This window comes from Dipteris shenzhenensis, chromosome 19, assembly GCF_047967505.1.
Source record: "Dipteris shenzhenensis isolate YYH24624 ecotype China chromosome 19, Dip_SZ_1.0, whole genome shotgun sequence".
Lineage (NCBI taxonomy): Eukaryota > Viridiplantae > Streptophyta > Polypodiopsida > Gleicheniales > Dipteridaceae > Dipteris > Dipteris shenzhenensis.
Genome location: NC_141614.1, coordinates 1,777,651 through 1,799,380, shown reverse-complemented (window position 1 = coordinate 1,799,380; position 21,730 = coordinate 1,777,651). Strand labels below are relative to the sequence as shown.

At 39.6% G+C, this 21,730-nt stretch overlaps 1 protein-coding gene across 2 annotated transcripts in view; it reads right to left on the bottom strand.

Moving 5' to 3' along the window:
- Window positions 1–17,236: 17,236 nt before the first annotated feature.
- Window positions 17,237–21,730, bottom strand: part of LOC147889908 (uncharacterized) — an 88,551-nt gene continuing 84,057 nt past the window's right edge. For both annotated transcript variants that reach the window (XM_087391126.1, XM_087391127.1), the window contains exon 16: window positions 17,237–17,521. In XM_087391126.1, the coding sequence (XP_087247252.1) occupies window positions 17,401–17,521 (121 nt within the window). In that variant the 3' untranslated portion in view covers window positions 17,237–17,400. The remainder of the gene's footprint in view (window positions 17,522–21,730) is intronic.

The window sequence follows — 21,730 nt, the reverse complement described above, 5'->3', positions numbered from 1 at the left end:
TCCGTAGTATGCTCATTTACTACTGTGAAATAAATTGACTCTATAAGATGAAATCTACTAGTAGACTTTGCTAATGCATTAAACTCATTCCAATCATCCTCAGACATAGCTACAAGCTTAGATGCAGTCCCTTCCAAGGGTTTAATCAGCTTCTCTTAAATAAGGACATCCCTTATCAATTCTTTCCACAGAAAAAATTGTCCCATCAAACTTTTTAATGCTGAAAAACTCCTTTCAGTCATGGAAGAGGATGCCATGATGCAAATAAAGCAAAATCCCAAATGCTAGTGCCTCCAAGAAAGAATCACATTAAATACCAGGTGCACCGTAATATCACCAAACCTCAAAGGCTCAAAGCATCAAAATGCAAATGACTCATGTGCATATACTATGCATCAATACGAGCAAATATGGCCCAAAAGAAAATGACAAAAAAATGGCAAACCCAATGCCAATAAGAGCCAAATGCCTCAAGCATAAACACCATCCGTGGGCATAAGCATCAATAATGTCTCATCCAAGAGAGCATAGCACTATCAGTGCATCAACTGCAATGTGTCAAAGATGTCCCTCGGCATAAAATAGCATCTCTATGCTAATCATCCATCAATAAAGCATCCCACAAGGCAATCTGGGCCTATCAATGCATCCAACAAGTGTCACAATGCATCCAACAAGGATCACAATGCATCCAAATGTCTATAAAGCATCCACTGCAACCCAATGCAAACCACAAATGAGTGCACATGGCTCAGACTGCGCAACCAGAGTGATCTACATAAGGCATATTTGAAAAAATCACAGCCACACGGCAATGACCACTATTGAAAATAGGACCTGAGATGCCTCAAAACATGGGCATCACAACATAATCGAACTTAGCAAGACAATTTGCAAATATCTCTCTTCTGCTAGAACTCTGAATCCCAACCAATGGCGAAACAGGGAGTCAACCCTTGAAATTTTACCTTGGAATTTAACCTTAGCTAAACTAACATCAAGGGGTAAAGCTATCCACCACTACCACGTGTCATAAATCTAAGGTTTAAGAACCTTAGGAAGAGAAATGTATAACAAAGAGACAAAATCAAGTACACAGAGGTCTGTAACTCCCCAAATGCTTCACCAAATCACCTCAAAATCCACAAGCAATAGTTTTGGCCCGTGCTCAATCCACCAGAATAGACAGAATAGAAAATGGTGGTCTACGGGAGTGTATCTGAATCACAGATTTTGGAGCTTGTAGGGGATCAAAGAATGCAAAATGATTACTTCCAGTGGGTTTTTCCTATTCCTGCTACTTCTCTCAGGCTTCTCGGAAGCTAGATGGAGATTTGGAAGAGCTTTGGAAGGCAATGGAAACTCACGGGATATTTCATAGTAGGGGATGATAGAGGCTCAAGAAGAAAAAAAAAATTGTATTTTGATCTCACAAGATGAGCCAGAGAGTCCAAGAACAGGGAGTGGCAGCACCCACAGTACCCACGAGATGATCCTGAGCAAAAATCATCACCCACATAGAGAAGAATGTCTCCTTGCTTCAAAAAACGACTTTGCTTCCAAAAAACCACTCTAGGTTCTTGAAAACCACTCAGAGGTTTTGCCAAACCACCCAGAGACTTCTACAAGGTTCCAATACCACTCTTTTCAAGGTTTTGCACACTAGGATGCAAGTAAAGCCACCCACAGAGCTACAATAGTAGACTTCGGGCTCCAGGCTCACACATGGGCTTAGCTAGACCATCGAAAAGCATTAGATAGGCCACCCGGGCTTTGATACCAGTTGAGAGCACTCTCAACAAAAGCAAAATGGAAGAGGGTGAGAGAGCCAGAAGAGAGCCACACAAGTTTTGGTGGGTGCAAAACACCCTAATCTTCTATGTCATCCATATGTATATATGTTTGAGTATTGTACATAACCGCGGTTAAGGCACAATGAGCTTTAACCCCAACAGAAGGCATATATAATGGAAGCCTCAATGGATCAAACCAACCTTGTGGTTCTACCTAGGACACCCATTGCATGTCTTTGCTTGTATTATAGTACACTCATCCTCACAGCATTAGATCATGGTAGTGTACTAACCAACACTCTTCTTCATCGTCACTTGTGTACCCTCCTCCAAAAGTTCAACCATAAAGCTTATGTATTTATCCTATTGAAAGGGGATGAAGGTGAAGATGTACGTGATATGCAAGTTTTGGATGGAGTTGGCTCAACCTCTCTTTAAATCACAACACTCACGGCAATGATAGTTTTCTCTCTTATTCTTTCAAAATCAATCTTGGACCTTCCATTGATGTTGCGCAGAGGCTACCCAAAAAGGGCAAGCTTTGTCTCATCATAAGGCAATTTGATATTGATATACTAATGTGCAGCACATCTATTGCCCCACAAAAATTGGGAAGCCTTGATGCTCTTTGAAGCCATCCTTGATTGCTTGAAGCATACTCCGCTCTAGTGGCAAGTTTAGCCATCATTTTCTCATCAAGCAAGGGCATATCCTCATCATTATCCATCAACAGGTTTTAAAATTCATAATCTTCAAGCCCAAGGATTGATGGCAGCCACTTTTAGCAAGGATTGATGGAGCAAGCACTCTCAACAAGGCACTCTTATTGTCATTTTGAATGGAGCTGGGTCGGCCCCCTTTCCCATTAGGACACTTGCAGCATTGATAATGTGTTTGGAATAGAGGTGTATTGGTGACTCTCTAAAGATTGATCACGAAGAGAAATGTAATTGTTAAGGATTGCCACTATCTTCCATATAACATTGTTGTGAAATTGTGACTCAAGAGCTAGGAATGTATTGATTATCAAATTTAAGTTGGGGGAATGTTGTCTTATATAGTAGGTGAATTCAGCCAATTAGAAATCTAGCTATGGCAATCAATCTCTTGTTTATTCATTTTTGTAAACCCATTCTTGCAGTTTGAAGAAGAAAAAGCTTTGCACAACAAGCTATGATGATGCTCTCACCTCTCCCTTACTACCATAGTAGTTGAGTTTAGCTAATTAGAAGTATGGCTATGGTAATCAATCTCTTCTTTATTTGCTTCTATAAACCTATTCTTGCAGCTTGAAGAAGAAAAAGCTTGCACGACAAGCTATGATGGTGCTCTCACCTCTCTCTCACCACCAAGCAACAAAGCCACGATTCAAAGCGCTCTTCCTAAGTTGCACTCAAAATACCTCTCTCAGATGGTGTATGGCCGAGTCTTCTTGGCAAACCATTGTTGATGAGATTGCTAAGTGTCTTGTTGATGAGGTTGCTAATTGTCTTTAAAGCAAACAAAAGGGAGCTTTAACTATCTATGTGAACTATTCATAATTGAACCCCTCAGATGATGGAGATGATGCTAAATTCTCACAAAGAGAATTTTAAGTAGAAATACTCAAATATTTTGCTAAGGAGAGGTAATTCTTGAGCTCACCCAATCTCATGAGTCCCTAAACTTTGGCATTCTAGTCAAATGGTTTTGGATTCCTATTCAGGTGCCTTTGAGCTCATAGTGTTCAACGCTAGTAAGCTTTGTGTCGAAGAATTCTCTACTATTAAGCTCTTTGATAGCCACATTTGATGCACAGGGCAAAATTTCCTCTAGAGAACACTTTGAATTGAGGTACTGAGCAAGACCACTTAGAGCTTGCTCACGTGATTAGACTAGTTGCAAACCTTTGGTTTTCTTTGGGCAACCTGGTTGCCATAAATACATACTTGTAGCTAGTATTTTACTAGCTAATAGTGCACAGAGAGACAAGTTCTCAAGCTTGTAGAGGACACTATGTAGACTAGTGATTGCCTATAGACAGTCACTCGTAATAATGAGACCTGGTTGCTTCTTGAGGCCTAGCTTTGTATGGCAACCACCTAGAAACCCAAGTGATATCATTGCACGAAAAACCAAGTGTAGAAACGTTTCAATTTACAACCAAAGTGAAAAAGGATTCAAATCGGAGTCCTCACATTGAATAGGTTCTTACAACACTGTCGACAAAGCCAAACTTTGAAATGGTGGTATTATAGCCCTTCGGGAAGATCCTATACCGTAACTGAAAGAGAGTCATTTGTGGTAGCAATCTAGGAGTTGGGTCTAAGGAAGGATGGCCTTTTTAGACATTGGATGCCATACTATTGGGTAACACTCATTGGAGTTGTTAAATGCTAGCCTTGAGTTGCAATATGTCATTCATTGCGATTCTAGGTGTAAGTATTACGCATCATGTCGTTTCAACTCTTTCAGCTAGAGTGTACAGCAAGGAGATAGCCTTGGAAAGATACTCTGAGGTCACAAGAAGTTTTGAATCTGCTTATTGAAGAGAATCACTCACCTATAAACACAATGAGGTTAAAGGTTATGCTTTTGTATATCAACCACCCTTGCATAAGTTCACATGAAAATCAATTTCAACTTGAACTTAGGGTCTTACATAGTTTGCGTATTTCTATGCCTACTCAAACCTTTATTGCCATGCCTCTCCTCTCATTTGCATGGCGCAGACTCTTTGCAAGATGAATGTAGCTTGCAAATAGTCTTTCTCTACAGCAATACGGCTCCTCTTCATTTGAAGAGCACATATAGTGGTTGTTCTAGTCCCTGCAAAGAAATCACAAACCCAATCACTGTGGACATTGAACAAATCCAGAAGCTCATTGATTAAATGTTGAGGCTTCTGGTCTGGGTTGATGACGGCTTTATTACCATCACTATACCTAAGTTTTCTAGTCACAGCAGGAAAATGAAATACATTATTAACATTCCTACATGGACAATGTAAGCCTGTTATGGTCTTCTCAAATGAAGAGAAGTAGCCAATGGACATCATCTCAAAAGAATGGATCATCTTATTTTCAGGAACATGCTTTAGATTAGTCTTCAACCTCTTAATTAAATCAATGAAAGGAAACATTATAATATATTCAAATGTGTCAAAAGAAATCTCTATATGAATAAAAACTATTGAGCAAAGTTATAAAGAACCTACCACATTGTGTTCTCCCAAGAATGGTAGTGATGCATGAGTGCTTTTGAAATTCATGCTGTCTGGGTAGTGGAATGAATAAAGCTATAGATTGGAGTTGTGTTTTGCGCTTTGAATGTCGAAACCATGGCATCAATCTGCTTATGTCCCAAAGCAATGTCATTTATACCCCATTTACACTTCCCTTTAGCTTGAAGCCATAGGGAATGTCTACAATGGCTAACTTGTAGCCACATTTGGGAATATCGGTAGCAAAATCTTTCATATCACAACATAATACATTGTAATGATTGACTCTCAATGGGTCAGAGTGAGGGCTGAATCTCTTCATAATCTTATCCTTCTCTAGAAGGACCTGCCCTTCTCGCCTCTCATTTTCAAGCCTCCTGATTCAAATGCGGGCAAGAAAAATGTTTGGACAAGGGAAGTCCAAGCTGTTTGATTTTGCTCTAGTTTTTTGCATCACAAACAAAAGGAAAATAAATCAATGCTATGTATATTTAAATCACTACTATGTAGGCTTAAATCAACAACAAGTCTAAAAAGAAATAGGATGATATACTTACTATTTTCTTGAATTTAATGAAGAGAGGCTTCAATGACTCAAATGCACGGGACAATGGATAGTTTGCGGTAATTTGCTCCCAGGTTTGTACATTGAGTCTAACCATCATCTGCTCTTGCATTCTCATATAAGTTTTATGATTGCAATAATAAGAATATATTAGACTATACAAAAAAATCTTATAAATAGAAATGACAATGATAAGAATATATTGGATTAATCATACAAAAACATCTTATCAATAGAAATGAAAAATAAACTCATTCAAGAAAGAGTATAGAAGCTTACTCTTTAGAAAATAAAGACATTTCATCAAGGGAGAGCTCTCGTGCCTTGACCCTGACCAATGTATATAGGATGACTTTTTCATCCTTGATGCCTTGCATGGATCTCCACACTGTGATCTTCATATCATCTAAAAGAGCCTTAACTATAACATCTGCCCTTTAAGAATCACATTGGGGTCATCAATTGCTTTTGCACCTTCACCTCTCCCTTTTCCCACATATCAAAAATTTCCTCCTAGATATCCCAGATAGGGCCTGATCTAAAGAAAGTTGGAAGGATTGGTCATACCTCCTCATAGCATCATAGCATTTATTTTCATAAAAAACTAAACCTATTTCTTGACAGTAATAAATCTTGAATTGAAGTGTGCACGTGCGTGCACCTAAATTAGTTGAGCATGTGCCTACACACATACGTGATGTGCACGAATGTGTGGTGACTTTCTCAAACAAGATGGAGAGAGAGAGAGAGAGAGAGAGAGAGAGAGAGAGAGAGAGAGAGAGAGAGAGAGAGAGAGAGAGAGAGAGAGAGAGAGAGAGAGAGAGAGAGAGAGAGAGAGAGAGCGCACCAAGTATGGTCCATCCCAATTCATGTACGACTAACTTATATCTATCCACTTCACAAGCCCCAGGGCACAAATAATAGCCAGCACATAGATAATGCCTTGTTTTAAACCCCCACTTGATATCATCTCCCTTGAACACAAGCACCTCCCTTGAAGGCGAATAGCCTAAGTAGGGGAGCTCCTCCAACAGAGACAAAGTTAAAACCAAAGAGATAGAGAGATGATGCACTACCATAGGTAATGTTTTTCTCAACTAAAGGCAATGAATTTCAAGGCTTAATGGGTATCTAAATATAAGTACAAATATAGAAATAGACACTCATATACACACCACATGCATATATGTTTCAATGTGCCATTTCTCTGATCTTGATATTGTTCAATACTCTATATATTGATATTTGGTTACCATGTGATGAAGCATGTCTTCAACCCATCGTACACATTCATGCTACTCATAGAATACAATTCTCCACTATAGCACTATCTCTAACGAGGCATTGCTAATAGATGCAATGCCAAATAAATGTGTTGAACATGCTATAACATGCCTTGGATACGTTTATTATTGGAGGTTTTGGGTGGTGAGGCTAAATCATTGGACGCATATGTGTGCACACGCGTGCCACACATGTGCACGCACACACACACACATGCTATAGTGGAGAATTGGACTCTCGTATGTGAATTTCCACATGTAATTCTTACAAAAGTTTAATTGAGTTAGGTTTCTTTTTATGAAAACCATTCTACAAAGCCATTACCTTCATGCTAAAACTTACCTTTAATAGCTCAATGCATAAAAAGCTCATTTGCTTCCTCTTTGCATCCAAAAGTGCCACTTACCACTATATGAAGAGGGCGTGCCGATTTGTAATTGTGTGCTCTTGTCTTAAGTGCATCTCTTTTCAAAATGATAGAAAAAATTTAAGCTTTTTAATAGCCATTTTTGGTTTGATTTTTGCATATGAGTAGCTTGTAGGAGCATAACTTATCTATTATTTAGTAACATATAATCAAATTGATCTTAAAACTAGTCCACCTATTCCAAGCAGTAATCTAGGACTAAATTTTTCACTCCAAATACATGTGCAAGTAAGTATCTCATTAGAAGGTCGCTAGTAGAGATGCTTTTTGCAAAGGATAAACCTAATAGCATCATTTGGTCTGCTTGGCAACATGTGCAATGTAGCACTATAGTTGAATAATATCAAAAGCACACTTATCAAGATGATAGTAGGAAGAGATTAGCTTAGTTTACATAGAGCCAAGATTGCATAAAAGAGAAGATATTCAATTCATAAACCTTTTTCTAGCTCCCCCCAAAAAAAAAAAAATCAATTCATCTATGTTCAATGTTAAATTTTCAAGGACTTAAAGTGTTAGTCCTCACTTCATTTATAGCCACCATTATTGTACTTGATTAGGGTGTATCAACAAATCCAATTTGAGGACATGTGGTGCTTCATTAGCAGAAATTCTTTGAAAATGATGGTCCCATCCCTTTTTCATTTTTGGGCTTTCCTATTGGTCATCCAAAACTTTTGAGCCCTCACATTGGAAATCCCACACGAGTAACAATTTTTAATGGGATCCTTTTTTGAATAACATTTCTCAATTTTAGCTTCCTTTTTGCTAATCATGCCCTCCTCAAACCTCACTACTTCTTTGACTTTGCTACTTGTTGTCATTTTAGTACCTATATCATTCTGGTGAATTTGTTGTGTGGCACTATTCGCTTGTTCTCAATGACGTTCTACATCTTCATCTTCTTTTTATAAATTTTATACTATAAACAAGCCGCCTAGCTAGTCTTGATGTAGCTTTCCATGAGATTCAAGACAGCCACTTAGAGTTGTGAGATAGGTTTATTGAAAAACATGGTTAAATATCTAAAGAGAATGTACGTAAAAGTAGCCAAATGGGAACAAAAGAAGAAAATTACAATGCCTAAAAATGGAAAAGAACTTATTAATATTCTCTCATACAATTATCAGACCAAGTCCTACAAGCTTTAGTTTAATTATGCATCCATTACATGCTAAACAGACTATGCTCTATGTGCAAGCATTGTAAATGTCACATCTTTGACTTGCTTACCCATGGTTCATTTGTAGCATTTTCTTGTATACATCTATTTTCCAAAATTGTTTGTAGCTTATGCTTATGCGTTTGATTAAGATTCACGAGGTTGTATGCCAAATTATATTTAAGCCCGCCGTCTCTGTAAAAATATAGGTAAAGACTTGAATTCCCAAGTCTTTCTCTATCTTTGGTGTTTCAGGCATTCGTATTGGAGAATCACCAGGTACATTGTATTCTACAACTGTTCTTCTTGAGACAGAGGGCTTCCCCATGAGTGTCTGGCAACCAAGTATGAAAAGGGAATATTGGCAATTTCACGGCATACACCACGAAGAATCCTAGATAAGCCATAAAGCTGGCTTGTTAATGGCATGGTGAACATTTTTTTTGCTAGGATATACAAAGCTATTCTAATGGGGTGCTCATCTTATGATTTGACATAGATTGCACAATGTTGTGTGCTAAATTACCTTGGAGTCATGGGGCTAGCTTGCTCGTGGATATTGTATGTTATTACTTGTGTTCTATTACACAACACAATGTATGTCATTTGCATCATTTTGTTTGTGATTCACATTTTACTAGTAGGTAATGCATTAGCTATATCAATTTGAAAATGCACTTATATTGCATAATTGTCTCTTTTCATTGCAAATTTAACCATACAATTGACGACTACATCACTCACTGAAATGCAAAAGCTTGATAATTATTAGCATTGAGCTAAATTTTAAGCACATAGTTAAGTAGTCTACCTAGCTATTGTCATTGAAGACAAAATATGCCTTAACCAAAACTTTGCATTTCTTTAAATCTAGCTACATCCACAACTTGAATAATATTTTTTCCATATGAAATGAAACACAATACACATAGGAGCTAAAACAGGTATCTACATAGTCCGTAGAGGACCATAGAATAAGGATGACCCAATTCCTAAGTAGAAAGTAAATCTAGCTAGAATCTAATTTGTTCTTATAAGAAAGTGGTGAATTTATTTGATCTCAGATAGTACATACCACTATTACTACTACTATTCATACACATCCTTTTGTTCAACCAAATATTTATATTGGAACTCATTTTTATTAGCCCGTTCTTTACGGCTGATCAAATATTTATATTGGGCCTCAATTTTATTAGCTCGGTTTTTAAGGGTGATCACAAGATTCAAGTTGGATTGTTAAATCTCTCCTATTAGAGGTTAATTTTATTCTCCCATACTTTAAGGGTGATCACAAGATTAAAGTTGGATTAATAAATCTCTCCTAGTAGGTTGTGGTCCCTTTGTAGTGATGTAAGCAACCTAGTTTGGTGGAAGGTTACTGCTACGAGCCTAGTTTGGTGGAAGGTTATCTGCTATAAAATTTTCTTGAATTCCTAAAGCAACAATCCAGCACAACAATTAGGTCAAATTTTGGCATGAAAATGTTGAATCCATGAAAGTTAAATAAACAAAAGTGCATGTGCTCTCATTTTGGTTCACCAAGCACTAGTAGTAGACATCTAATAATTGGCTAGAACCCTTGTTCTAAATCTAAAGTTTATCCACACCCTTTTAAAAATATGTGAGCTAGTTTAGATTTACTCTCTAATTTAGTCTTGGATATGAAAAAGAACACTAGAAAAAGACTAAGCCTTGAATTTCCCTATTAATCCAATATACATTATGGCTTTCAATTTAATTTTTAGATGAGGATTGCATCAATTGCAACCTTACCTAGCCGAATTATTTGATTTTTTCCACCTAAGAGTTTGCAGCTTTTCATCTTGTTATTGCTAGAATTGATGCACTAGTGATTGTTTGATACAAAAACAAAAATGAGGGGTTTCTTCTTAGTTTCCATCCAACCATGAATTCCTCATTGTTTGTTCCCTCACCTTCCTTATTGTCCTTGTGTTCCTTTTCCAGAATCCTATCTAAACTCAATGTTTAGAAATTGCAACCTATTTGAATGCCACATGTCCATAATGGACCTTACCAATCTATGCCACCTTTAGGCCACTACAATGCACTCCATACTATTGCATATGCCTAGGATTACCCTAACCTTTCCATTTTAACACAATGGCATTATACTAGTAAATGGTCAAGTGCATTATTGTCCTATTTGCACAAACACTACTAAGCCCTTTTGGTTCTAACCTTACATAACTTATCCATGATATTCCATGGTTAGATTGACATTACATTCCCTTCCCCTAATGAGTTACATCCTTGAAAGAAAATTTTGGAAACCTCCTCTCAAAATTGCTTACATAATTTGAGAGAATGATAGAGAAGGAGCTTGGGTATTACATAAAAGTGCTTTCATACGGACAATGGTGGAAAATAGATGTCCTATGAATCTGATGAGTTTTTATATGGTGAAGGCATTAAGAGATGGGTCAATTATAGGTATAGTCCCCAACAAAAAGCTATTACAGAAAGGAAGAATAGGGTGATTGGTGACATGCCTAGAGCCATGATGGATGAAATGAATATGCCAATTGACTTTTTGGGTTAAGCAGTACATACGACCATGTATCTTACACCCACGGATGCCATACATGGGACGACACCCTTTGAGAAGCTTTATCGGTATAAGCCTACCTTGGCATATTTAAAGGTGTTTGGTTGTGTCTGTATGCATGTGCCAAATGAGATAAGGAAGAAGATAGAGCCAGGATTATAAAATGTGTATTTTTGGGATACCCATCTAAGAGAAAGGGATATAAGCACTATGATCCAATCACTAGACAAGTATGTGAGAGTTGTGATGTGAAGTTTAGTGAGCACGAAGCGTGGTATCAGTCCAAACCAATTGTTGTTGAGGATAAGTATATGCCAAAGGGTGAAAATATAAAATTATAGCAAGCTAGTGATTTACAGCTTGTTAAAGCTCAAGAGACAAAGCATGCCTCAAATCAAGTTTTGAAGAGGCTATAAAAAATTCTGATTGGAGGGATGCCATGGATCAATGAATGGATGCTTTGGATAAGAACGACACGTAGACACTTGTCAAGCTCCCAAAAGGCAAGAAACCTATAGGCTGCAAATGGATTTATAAGCTGAAGTGCAAAGAAGATGTAAGTGTGGAGAGATACGATGCAAGGTTAGTGGCAAAAGGGTATGCTCAAACCTATGGTTTGGACTATGATGAAACATTCAGCCCTATGTCAAATATGACCACGATATGGGCCATGATTGCTTTGGCAAGCATGCATGGGTGGAAGCTATAACGAATGGATGTCAAAAATGCATTTTTGAATGGTACACTCCATGAGGAAGTTTATATGCATCAACCTGAGGGGTATATACACCCAAATACCCTATGCATGTGTGCAATTTAAAGAAAGCCTTTTATGGGCTGAAGCAAGCTCCAAGGGCTTGATGCGAGAGAATAAGTAGATCCTTGCTAAATATGAACTTCAAGCAACCTAAAGGTGATGACTTACTATATGTGAAGCAAGAGGGTGCAAAAATGGTGATTGTGATCATATACGTGGATGATTTGATCATCATGGGGAGGCTTTGTCAATCTAAAAGTTTTATAAAAAAGTTAATGCTTAAAATTTCAGGTTTTTAAAAGCCATTTGTGATTCGTGGTTGTAATGAAGCACTTGCATGTGTGTGACAAAACCTTGCTTAATTTAACAAGTTGATAGTTTATTGAGTTCCCACTAGAGGTAAGAGTTTATAAACCTAGACCAAGATCTTATGTATACATATCAAGATTATCATGTAATGAATTGTTTGGCATAAATATTTCAAGAATCCCTAAAATAAATATCGACATATGAGCCATCCAACATCATCCACTTTTAGGTGATTATAGATGTAGATAATTATTTGTTTGATGTTTGAACCAAAAGGTTAAGAAATGGGGATGTGTTGATATTTCTTCTAGGTGAGGAAATGGAAAAAAAAACATCCACATGACTTTTCTCATGACGCCATAATGTCTTAAAGACTCTTCTATTCAACGTGATACAAAAATAGGATCATCATATATTTACTCATGAGTTTGAGATCCCCATATAATTTGATACCATGCTCAATTGTATGACACATCAATAGCCTTTTATTTTGTATAAGCAATACTTTTTCCAAATATGATCATGCACCTACATTACAATGTTTGCAGGCTAAAAATCCTTTTTCTTAAACACACTTTTTGGTTGAACACTTGAATCAACTCACAAGACAGGAAATGCAGTATGAATGGAACAGTGAACGAGCTAAATTGCTTGTAAGAGATGGAAATGAAAGAGTCAATGTTATGAAAACTAGATTGGAATAAATGAGCACTATCGATGCATCAAGAATGGCAATTGGGTCCGTTTTGGCTCAACCTAAAGGGAACATGGATTTCCATATCTTATAATAGGCAAGCCAAATGTTCTCAACGGTGGAAAAGAAAAACTTCACCATAGAAAGGGAGGCCTAAGGAATGTTCTACAGCGTGTTTAAATTTTTTGCCAGTCCTCCCCAGGGAGGGTGGGCCGCGTGGGTAACAAAACATGACTCAGACGAGTAGGTGACAAGGAGCTCTAGTCCTAGGCTTTGCACTAGTGGCACTCTCTGCAAGATTGCAAGAGAGTGTTGAGAAGGGATTTGGCATCCATAGAGCTTCTTAGAGAGCAGGAACCAATCTCACAGTGGCTTGTAGACCATTATGAAAGCACGAGGCTTGATCTGCATGCCACGAAGGTGCGTCAGGCTTGTTCTCCTATCATGCTTCTTGGGCTCGCTGGGTACAACAGGGAGGCAGGATGACCATGTGGTTCTTTTTGTCCACTGACCCACACTCAAGAGAGAAGCAGCTTCAAAGACTAGTAGGGACACAGCTTCAAAGACTAAGGCATGTGAGCAGACAATTACATTTAGACCCACAAGAGATCTTAGAGATAACCACTGAGTGCTATCGACAATAGTTTCATTCTGAGAAATCTCTCTAGGTCCTTGTAGCAAGAGAGGCAATATTGGTTCAAGTACCGTCAGTTGTCTCCCATGTCTTGAGCAGGCAGTGGGAGGTGCCATTCACGGATGCGGAGCTTTGGAACACCTTGAAGGCCCTCTCACCTCAAAAGTGCAATAGGGAGGATGATTTGAAATCATTGTCCTTGGTTGGGAAGTATTGCAGAGTGATGTGTTTGGGAAGTTTACTAATCAACGCTATTGTCATATAGTACTTCAAGAACCACCCTCTAATGACAACACCATTGGGCAAGGTAGCACATGTCTTAAGACTGGTATACACCCAGAGATGCTCTTTCTCACCGTCATCATGATGGTATACAACTCTTGGACATTATAAGGTCATCTCTAGACCATCTCTAAAGACAATCAAGAGAGAATCGACAATATCACAGCATGCAAATTCCTCCATGGAAGATGGGAAGAAGTGAAAGAAGGCATGTTCACTCTCCACCCCATACGCCCTACACACATTCTGCATCCTCAAGAAAATGTAAGTCTCTGTCTTTACCTGGACTTTGTTGAGCATCTCAAGAAGTTGATCTTTTCTTTGCGGGACTAAGAGTTGCTTTTCTTGATACGATACATCCTCCCACGGCTTGGCTCTAAAGTGAATACCATGGTTGGCGAAGTCATTGGTGACGTTAGTGTTGATATTGGTGCCATAGTGGTAGACATTCTAGAAGCATAATGAAACCAAAGAATGATGGGAAGGACCAAACTAATCCAAAATTCATAACTGATGTAAATGATGATGGAGAGGACATGGAGGGTGTAGAAGTCATAGATGCCACAAAAAGAGTATGAGATGGTGCAAAGGTCACGAAAGCAATTGAGAAAGATGTGGACTTTGTAGGAGGAAATAATGGAGTGAAAGGTGTAGCAAGTATAGATGATGTGAATGTAATTCGAAAGGTCATTGAGAAGGACATGGAAGGAAAATGGAAAAATACACCGAGATAGGTATAGATGATGTGAATGCAATTGGAAAGTCATTGAGAAGGACATGGAAGGAAAATGAAAAAATAAAGGGCATGGTTAGTAGACACACCGAGATAACTTAAGAGTGATAAAAGGATGGATATTTAGTATGATTGTGCAAATGAGGGGCACCACAAGGCAAGGGAACGAGTGATAATGCTCACAAGGGATTTAGCTGCACCATCATAGCACTACTTTAGCATACATTAACACCTCAAGCAATAAGCAATAAGGAAAATGGAAGAAAGCACAAGAATGAAAATGCAAATAGAGGAAGGTAGCAAAATAATCCACCTTACTTCTTGTGTCAATAATATAGATGAATAATAGGTATGTGAAATTCTTACAAACTCTAGTGTAGTCTAGGCTTGATTGTCTTCCTTCACACTTTGTTCAATTGACAAAAGGCCCTCAAGGCTCCCTTGGTTGCTCTTGTGTCTTCATCCTTTCTCCCTCACCCTTACTAGTGGTCCTATCCCTTATTGCTCTGTCACCTCCATTGATGACTCCTAAGTTGCCATCCAAGTTGCTCCTACTATTCCATCTTCTCTTGTGGCATCCTAGTCACTATATGAGGACTCCTTTGTGACCCTTGGATGGCTCTAAAATGCTTTGGTCGTTCTCATGGCATCATCATTTCTCCATTGGATGACACTAATGCCATGTGAGCTCAAGGCAACTTATGGCCAATCTCTCTAGGTGGTTTGTGGGCTTCAATCTCTCTTGGTGAATTCTAGGCATGTTCCCTCTTGGTGGTTTTTAGGTTAGTTCTTTGGTGCATGAATGCATTATTGCGAGCTTAGGGCATATCATTTAAGGAGTGCTTACCCAACAAAACTTGAGAGAGAGGTTGATTTTTTAATATCAAAAGCTCCAAGGCACACCACAATAATTTGTTTCTTTCCACCACCTTGGTTAAGCAAGAAATGTACTTCTTGAAATTAAGAACAAGAGATTGTACTCCATATTCCATTTTGAATAAAAACCGACTTGTATTGTTAAAGGTTATTTAGGGAGAATTGCCCCTACCAAAGTTTTGATAGTTGTAGATGTGTCACGAGACAAGCATGGTGTTGCTTTAAATAGGGTCACACAGAGAACAAAAAATTTCATTATTTTATTGAGCTTCATACTTGCTCACTACTTACAAATGAGAGAGCTTATGCTAGAGAGTTAGTATGCATACACCCATAGTGGTAACTATTAATGTGGGCAATACTTAATGCCCCCTCAATGTTTTTATCAATGTTACAAGCGAATAGACACCATGATGATGCTAGTATATTCTCAAATTTCTTAACTTTCTAGAATTTGAACAGCTCTTACCTTCTCCAAGCTTTTTCAAAATGACTTACCTTAAGGCCATGCACTGCTCAAGTTTGATCATCCTCATTTGTAGAGGGGATGGTAAACTGAATTGATTAGCTTGAGATGATTCTTTTAACTACATATAAGATCCTAGCTAAAGCTTCGCATATCACCTAAAGCCTTTTTTACTTAACATCCTTTAATTTACTCAAAACTATGGTTGTATGCTATGTTTAGAAGACCCACCAATAGATTGCAATACTTCTTGAGAATGAGAAGCCATAATTATGATACAATTGTTTGCTCCTACTTGGAGGGTACCATGCCTTGCTTTTTGGCTCAACTAACAAAGAATATTATGGGCTACCAACATTTCTCATTGTAGTCACAAGTTACCTTTGTACATGTATATATGGGTTATTGTAGATGTCTTTTTGTGCCTCACCTCTCTTTCTTTATACCCATATATTTCCTACATGCTAGGAGCCATACCACTAGAGAGATATTAAGCTACTTGACTCACATTCTAAGATGCCATGGGCATCTACACTAGTGGAGCCACTAGAACCAACATTGTCTCTCTTGAGTGAAGAGGAAGAACATAGACACTTCTACTTTGATGGAGGATGCCCCAAAGGGGACAAAGCTTGTCTTGTATTTTGAGAAAAAGCAAGCTCATAAATTGGAGCATGTGATGCATCTTTTCTTGTCAATAGACTTCTCATATCAAACAACTTTCCTTTATTGGCAATGATGGTGATCGAGATAATAGAGACAAGGTGGCATAAGATACCTCAACATTTTTATTCAAGAGTAGGATTACATGCTCTAAATTTTAAAGTACAAAGCAAGGTCTTGCCAATCAAGCTTTGGCTACTAGGGGTTCACACCACAAGATTCAATTCTTCCAATAGAGCGCTCTGATTAGGTATAATAACAAGGAAAATGAAGTGGAGAGAATATGCAACGATATGCATCCTTATTGGCAACTTATGAAAGAGAGGAAGACCCAGAAGCATTGCAATCAATACTTGATTGCATAGGACACACATCTCCTTTGTTGCTAGGATTATTCTTCCAAGTCAAAAGCATAATCATTATCTTTGGGTCTAGGACTATAAAATTTAGAATTTGTCGATCTATATCTAGAACCTCGCAACATAAACTCATATCTAGAACCTCATAGTTACTTGGGGAGGGTAAGGTTCTGCATCTCATGTAACACAAAAGCGTGTCAACATATAGGATGAAGCTTAAGCTTCAGGTTGGTAAGCAGGTCACAATACAAGAAAAAAGATTTGCATTACACAGAAAAGACTGTACCCCTCACAGCAAGCACTTCACTGATTTCTCCAACCAGGTAAAAATGAGCAACCTAAAGTGTCAATAGTCATTTACTTTTTAACTTCAAAAGAAAGATTTTGAATATATCTTCTCTTTACTTTACAAACGAAGCACTAATGTGAAAGACCAATCATCAAGGAATGAAATTTTCCTCATAAAATTTTCTAGCCAATGGACTACAGATTGTAAGAATTCCTGAATCAAAGGCAAAATTTTCATCTTACCATATGATACAAATGGTTGGACAGGTGCCATCTGAGCATTCCAGTTCAAGACAGAAGCCAAGTTAGCGGAATGAAATAATGAGATAACTTTACTTCACAAGCAAGGGGACTCATGCTTTCGTTTCTTCTGTTTGTCCCTGCAAAGCGGGCTTCCACAGCGACACTTGAATGCCTTTACTTGATGTGTGTCATCACTGAAATTGATCCCATAATCCCTGCAATGAAACATAATACTCATATCACCACTGATACTACATAGTTATAAATGAGTTACCAAAAATAGGACTTTAACAATAATACTGAGTTTTTTAGGTCAAACAAGAAAATGCTCTAGGTACACAAATTGATAAGGGTGATAACAGGATATTAACATCTTCAATCAAACAGGATTCTTTTCTAGGTGAGCCCACAATAGACACATGAAAAACTTTCATCAATTGGTAGCTTGCACCATTCAAAAGGCATATCTAGAAGCAAAATAAATACTGTTTGACAAGTAGAATGCTTTGCATACACATCTGTATTATGCTTGATATGGAGATTGCCTATTAGTTCTAGAAATGATAATTTACACTTCCGCTTCTGCAAAGAGTCCTACCACATATCCATGCAAATATCATGTAACTGCAGCCATTCCAGATCCTATTCCTGGCTATCACCCCTCCCCCCGGGAAAAAAATCCAGTAGTTTCAAACCCTCCCGCTGTAGATAGTCTATTTACCCGGCTATGCAGCTGTATCCTGTCATGAAGGTATACCTTTCTATTTATTTTGTTGCAAGCATACAAGGCAAACCAACATTAGATTTTGGTGGTGAAACTACCCAAACGCAAGCCTATTTATTGCAACTTCATATGTGACAGTTCGATGAGTTTGATGGGAATACCTCGAAAACATTCATTGCTGTTGCTGCTGCTCTTTTTATGTGGTGACTTGAACTTGGACAAACCCTCAATTTTAATTAGGTAAGTCTGAGTATTTCGAGGATCAAAGACGTATGAACTTCCTGTTTAGTTGCTTTGAAGAATGTGTTTGTGTAGATGTGAATACTTGTGGCTGCTAATCATTGTAACTGAGCAGGCAATGGCATCTCAAAAGACATAAAGGGCATATGGAGACTACATCAACAAACAATTTTTGGGGATTGTAAACAATGTTGTGTCTCAAAGAACGTTAAAGCAGATTATTTTTTGTGGCTTGAGCTCCAAGTGTAACTGACTTTGCAATACCTTATTGTCTACACATTGATGAGAGTCTGAAGCATTTCATGGCATCTATAGGCTTTGTGGACTCTCTTACGACACACATAGACCAACCTGGTAAAATTTCTTATCCCTTCACAGTATAATGCGCAAGCAGCAGGTGCAGATTGCAGTTCAATCCTTGAGGGATAGAGCATTGGTGGGCCACATAGTAGGCCTCACGCCCACGAGGAGCAAGGTTTGAGATTAGGATCTAGGCGAGCTTAGCGTCCCTTCTATTGGAGGATGATTCGGCCGTGTTGCTAGGTCGTTGCCCTCAACAGCCCTTGGTCTTGCCAGATGATGGGGTCCCTTGGCTCAAGTTGTTAGTAGAGTGGCCGAAATCCCTGTTGGAGGAGATCTTCCTCCAGAAATTCAGGGCACTTTTCATCAAAGGATTGAGGTTTCTGGCCTCCCAAGGCGGTGCCTGCGCTGCACCTTGCGAGAGCCTGCCCGCAAGTAGAGCCACTACCTAGCCACTGCCTCTTGCAAGACAACAACGGACCGGCCTTGTTACAAGACCTTTGCCCCTCCACAGACAGACACCAGCATATGATGTAGATTCCTTGGGTTGAGCCTTCCGATGGAGCTTGGACTTGGTAGATCAAAGACAGCTAGGCAAGCATTCCACGAAGAACCCAAGACGCCGTGCATGCCACTGTCCAATAGGTACGATCATCAAATCCCATGCTCCTGCTCGACCCCTGAGTCCGCTTTGGCTCCAAGACAAAGGGAGGTGCCCTTTCCCAGCCCCACTATTTGCACTACTCAACCCTCCCCCCGGCCTCCTCTCCTCTCTCCCTGATCCCGTTTCCTACACCCCCCCCCCCTTCTGCTGCCCCCCCCCCCCCGCCCTCCCTCTCTGTTGACACCACAGTGAGGCTCGAGATCACCCTCACTACTCACTGCACCATTTCCTCCTCTCCTTCCGCCCTATAGCTGTTGCCTCTCCTCCCCTCCCCCCCCCCCCCCCCCCTCTTTCCCATTCTTCTTCGACAACCACTCAACACCCAAGCCCCTTGGTCAAAGTGTGGCTTCGTCGTCCCAATATCAGCCCCACTTCAAGGGTCAGAGCGTGAACCCCCTTGAGCCGATGCAAGAGTCCTCCCCTTTCCCAAGGACCACAGGACTGAACTCTCTCTTAGGACAGCTCCTTCCATGGCACTTCTAGTGGTTGGGGGCCTTGGAACTATTTTGATATTCCAGACAACTACCCACTTGCACTAGAGGTGTCAATCCTGATTTCCATCCCAGCAATTTGAAGGCCGTCCCATCTTTTCTAGGGCTTCAACTTCACTGCCACCGGGGAGGAGCAGTGGACACCCCTTCTCTTTGATTCGATGATGAGGGATCAGATGTTTAGGATGATGGAGGAGAGCAAGGGAAGGAGTTGTGGATCACGCTTGGAGATGTGGCTACTTTCCAATTGGCTTGTTCTCTTGACAGGAGAGGTTTGGGCCTTGCAACAACAGTGGTGCTCTGTTTAGGGCTAGAGGAACAACTAGCGGATATTGCACATTGGCCACTAGACCAATGCGCTGACTTCGCGGATATTGCACATTGGCCACTAGACCAATATGCTAGTCAGCGAGATGTGTAGGCCTCCTTCTAGATGTAGTGGGTGCTAAAGGTAGGCATTGAACAAGTCATGCCTTTAGTGTGCTGCCGTACAGAAATAGATTCTCACCATCCATCCCCCTTCTTGAAAACTCAGAAGTCCATAGTTGTTACAAGGATTCCGTGCATATAAGGCCTTGTTTGCCTCTGCTCCCCTCCCCCCCCTAGCTAGAACATGGTGAGTAGGAATCTTCATGATGGTGCATGATAGCGGCCATATCAATTGATTCTTCAACAAGAGTTGTAGAGGGCTGTGGTGGGATTGGCAACAGGCCTTGAGATTTGGTCCCTTGCAATGGGTAGAAGCACAGGGCTTTACATTTCAATGTCGCAGATGCTAGCCCCAGATTTGTTCTACCAGGGAGAGCTTATTGCAAGACGAGTAGAGTGGATCAGCTTACGGATGCGTGACTCTAGGATCGTGATCTTGAACGTTTATGCCCTTGGTTGTTGATAACACCATGCCTCTTTCTAGAGGTGACTTACAAGAGCCTTCCAAATGTAGCCACCTTGCTCCTTTGATGTCTATATCATTCTTCCCCATCTTTCTCCTTTGCTTGATGCTTTATTGATGTTTATACCATCTCCCTTCCCCCTCTTTTCCATTTCTACTCTTAACCCCCTTTTCACTCCTATGGTTGCGGAGCATTGTAAATGCGATTCAAGTTCAAAATATGATACAAATCACTTTTTATGATGTGTTTCAATGTGTTTTGATTTCACTTTCTTCATTTGTTATGCCTGTTTCTTCTACAAATGAATTAAGCATGGTTGAACATATTGAACTAAAGAAGTTTTAAATGAATTTAATGATGTATTTTCGACCCAACTGCCCGCAGGGTTACCTCCAGAGAGGGCAGTAGATCATCGTATAGATTTGATCCCAGGCGCTCAGCCTATAAGCATATCACCTTATAGGATGAGTCAGTTTGAGGAGGCGGAGAACTTGGGAGTTTGCAATTAGTGGTCGCGACCCCTGGAGGGAGGCAAGGCTCTCCAAACTTGCCGACAGTCTCTGCTTCTCCTTCAGTCAGCGGTGGCATAATGGTCTGCTAGAATGACTTGATAGATACTAGCTGGGGATTGGGCGTGCACATAGGGACAGCCACGTGTATTTTGGTGGATGACGATGTCAGATCATTCCCTGGTATGCTTCACCTAGAGCAGCCCTATTGGTAGACTGCCATAGAAGGGGGTCCGTATTCCTGATACTTTGTTTCAGGAGGAGGAGGCTATTTTTTGCGATCTCATGTAGCGGGCCTCTTAAGCTATATGGAACCAGCTTAGAGCAGAAAATGAGCAAATGGACAGAAGAAACAGAAATAAGAGCAACATCTCAAGCTGGCTTCAGGCGACTCAACAGTGGACCAGGTGGTCACAACATTGTTGCAACAACAAGAGGGGGATATTGCTGTTTTGTGAACTTCAAGAAAGCTTTTAAAAATTTATGGGCAAGACTAGAAAAACTTACATTCCCTCAAGAGTAGAGGGTTTAGGGTTCAAGTAGTATGAAAAGATGCTAGTTGAATTAGCAAGGCTGCTAGTAGATGGGTCTAATTCAGAGGAG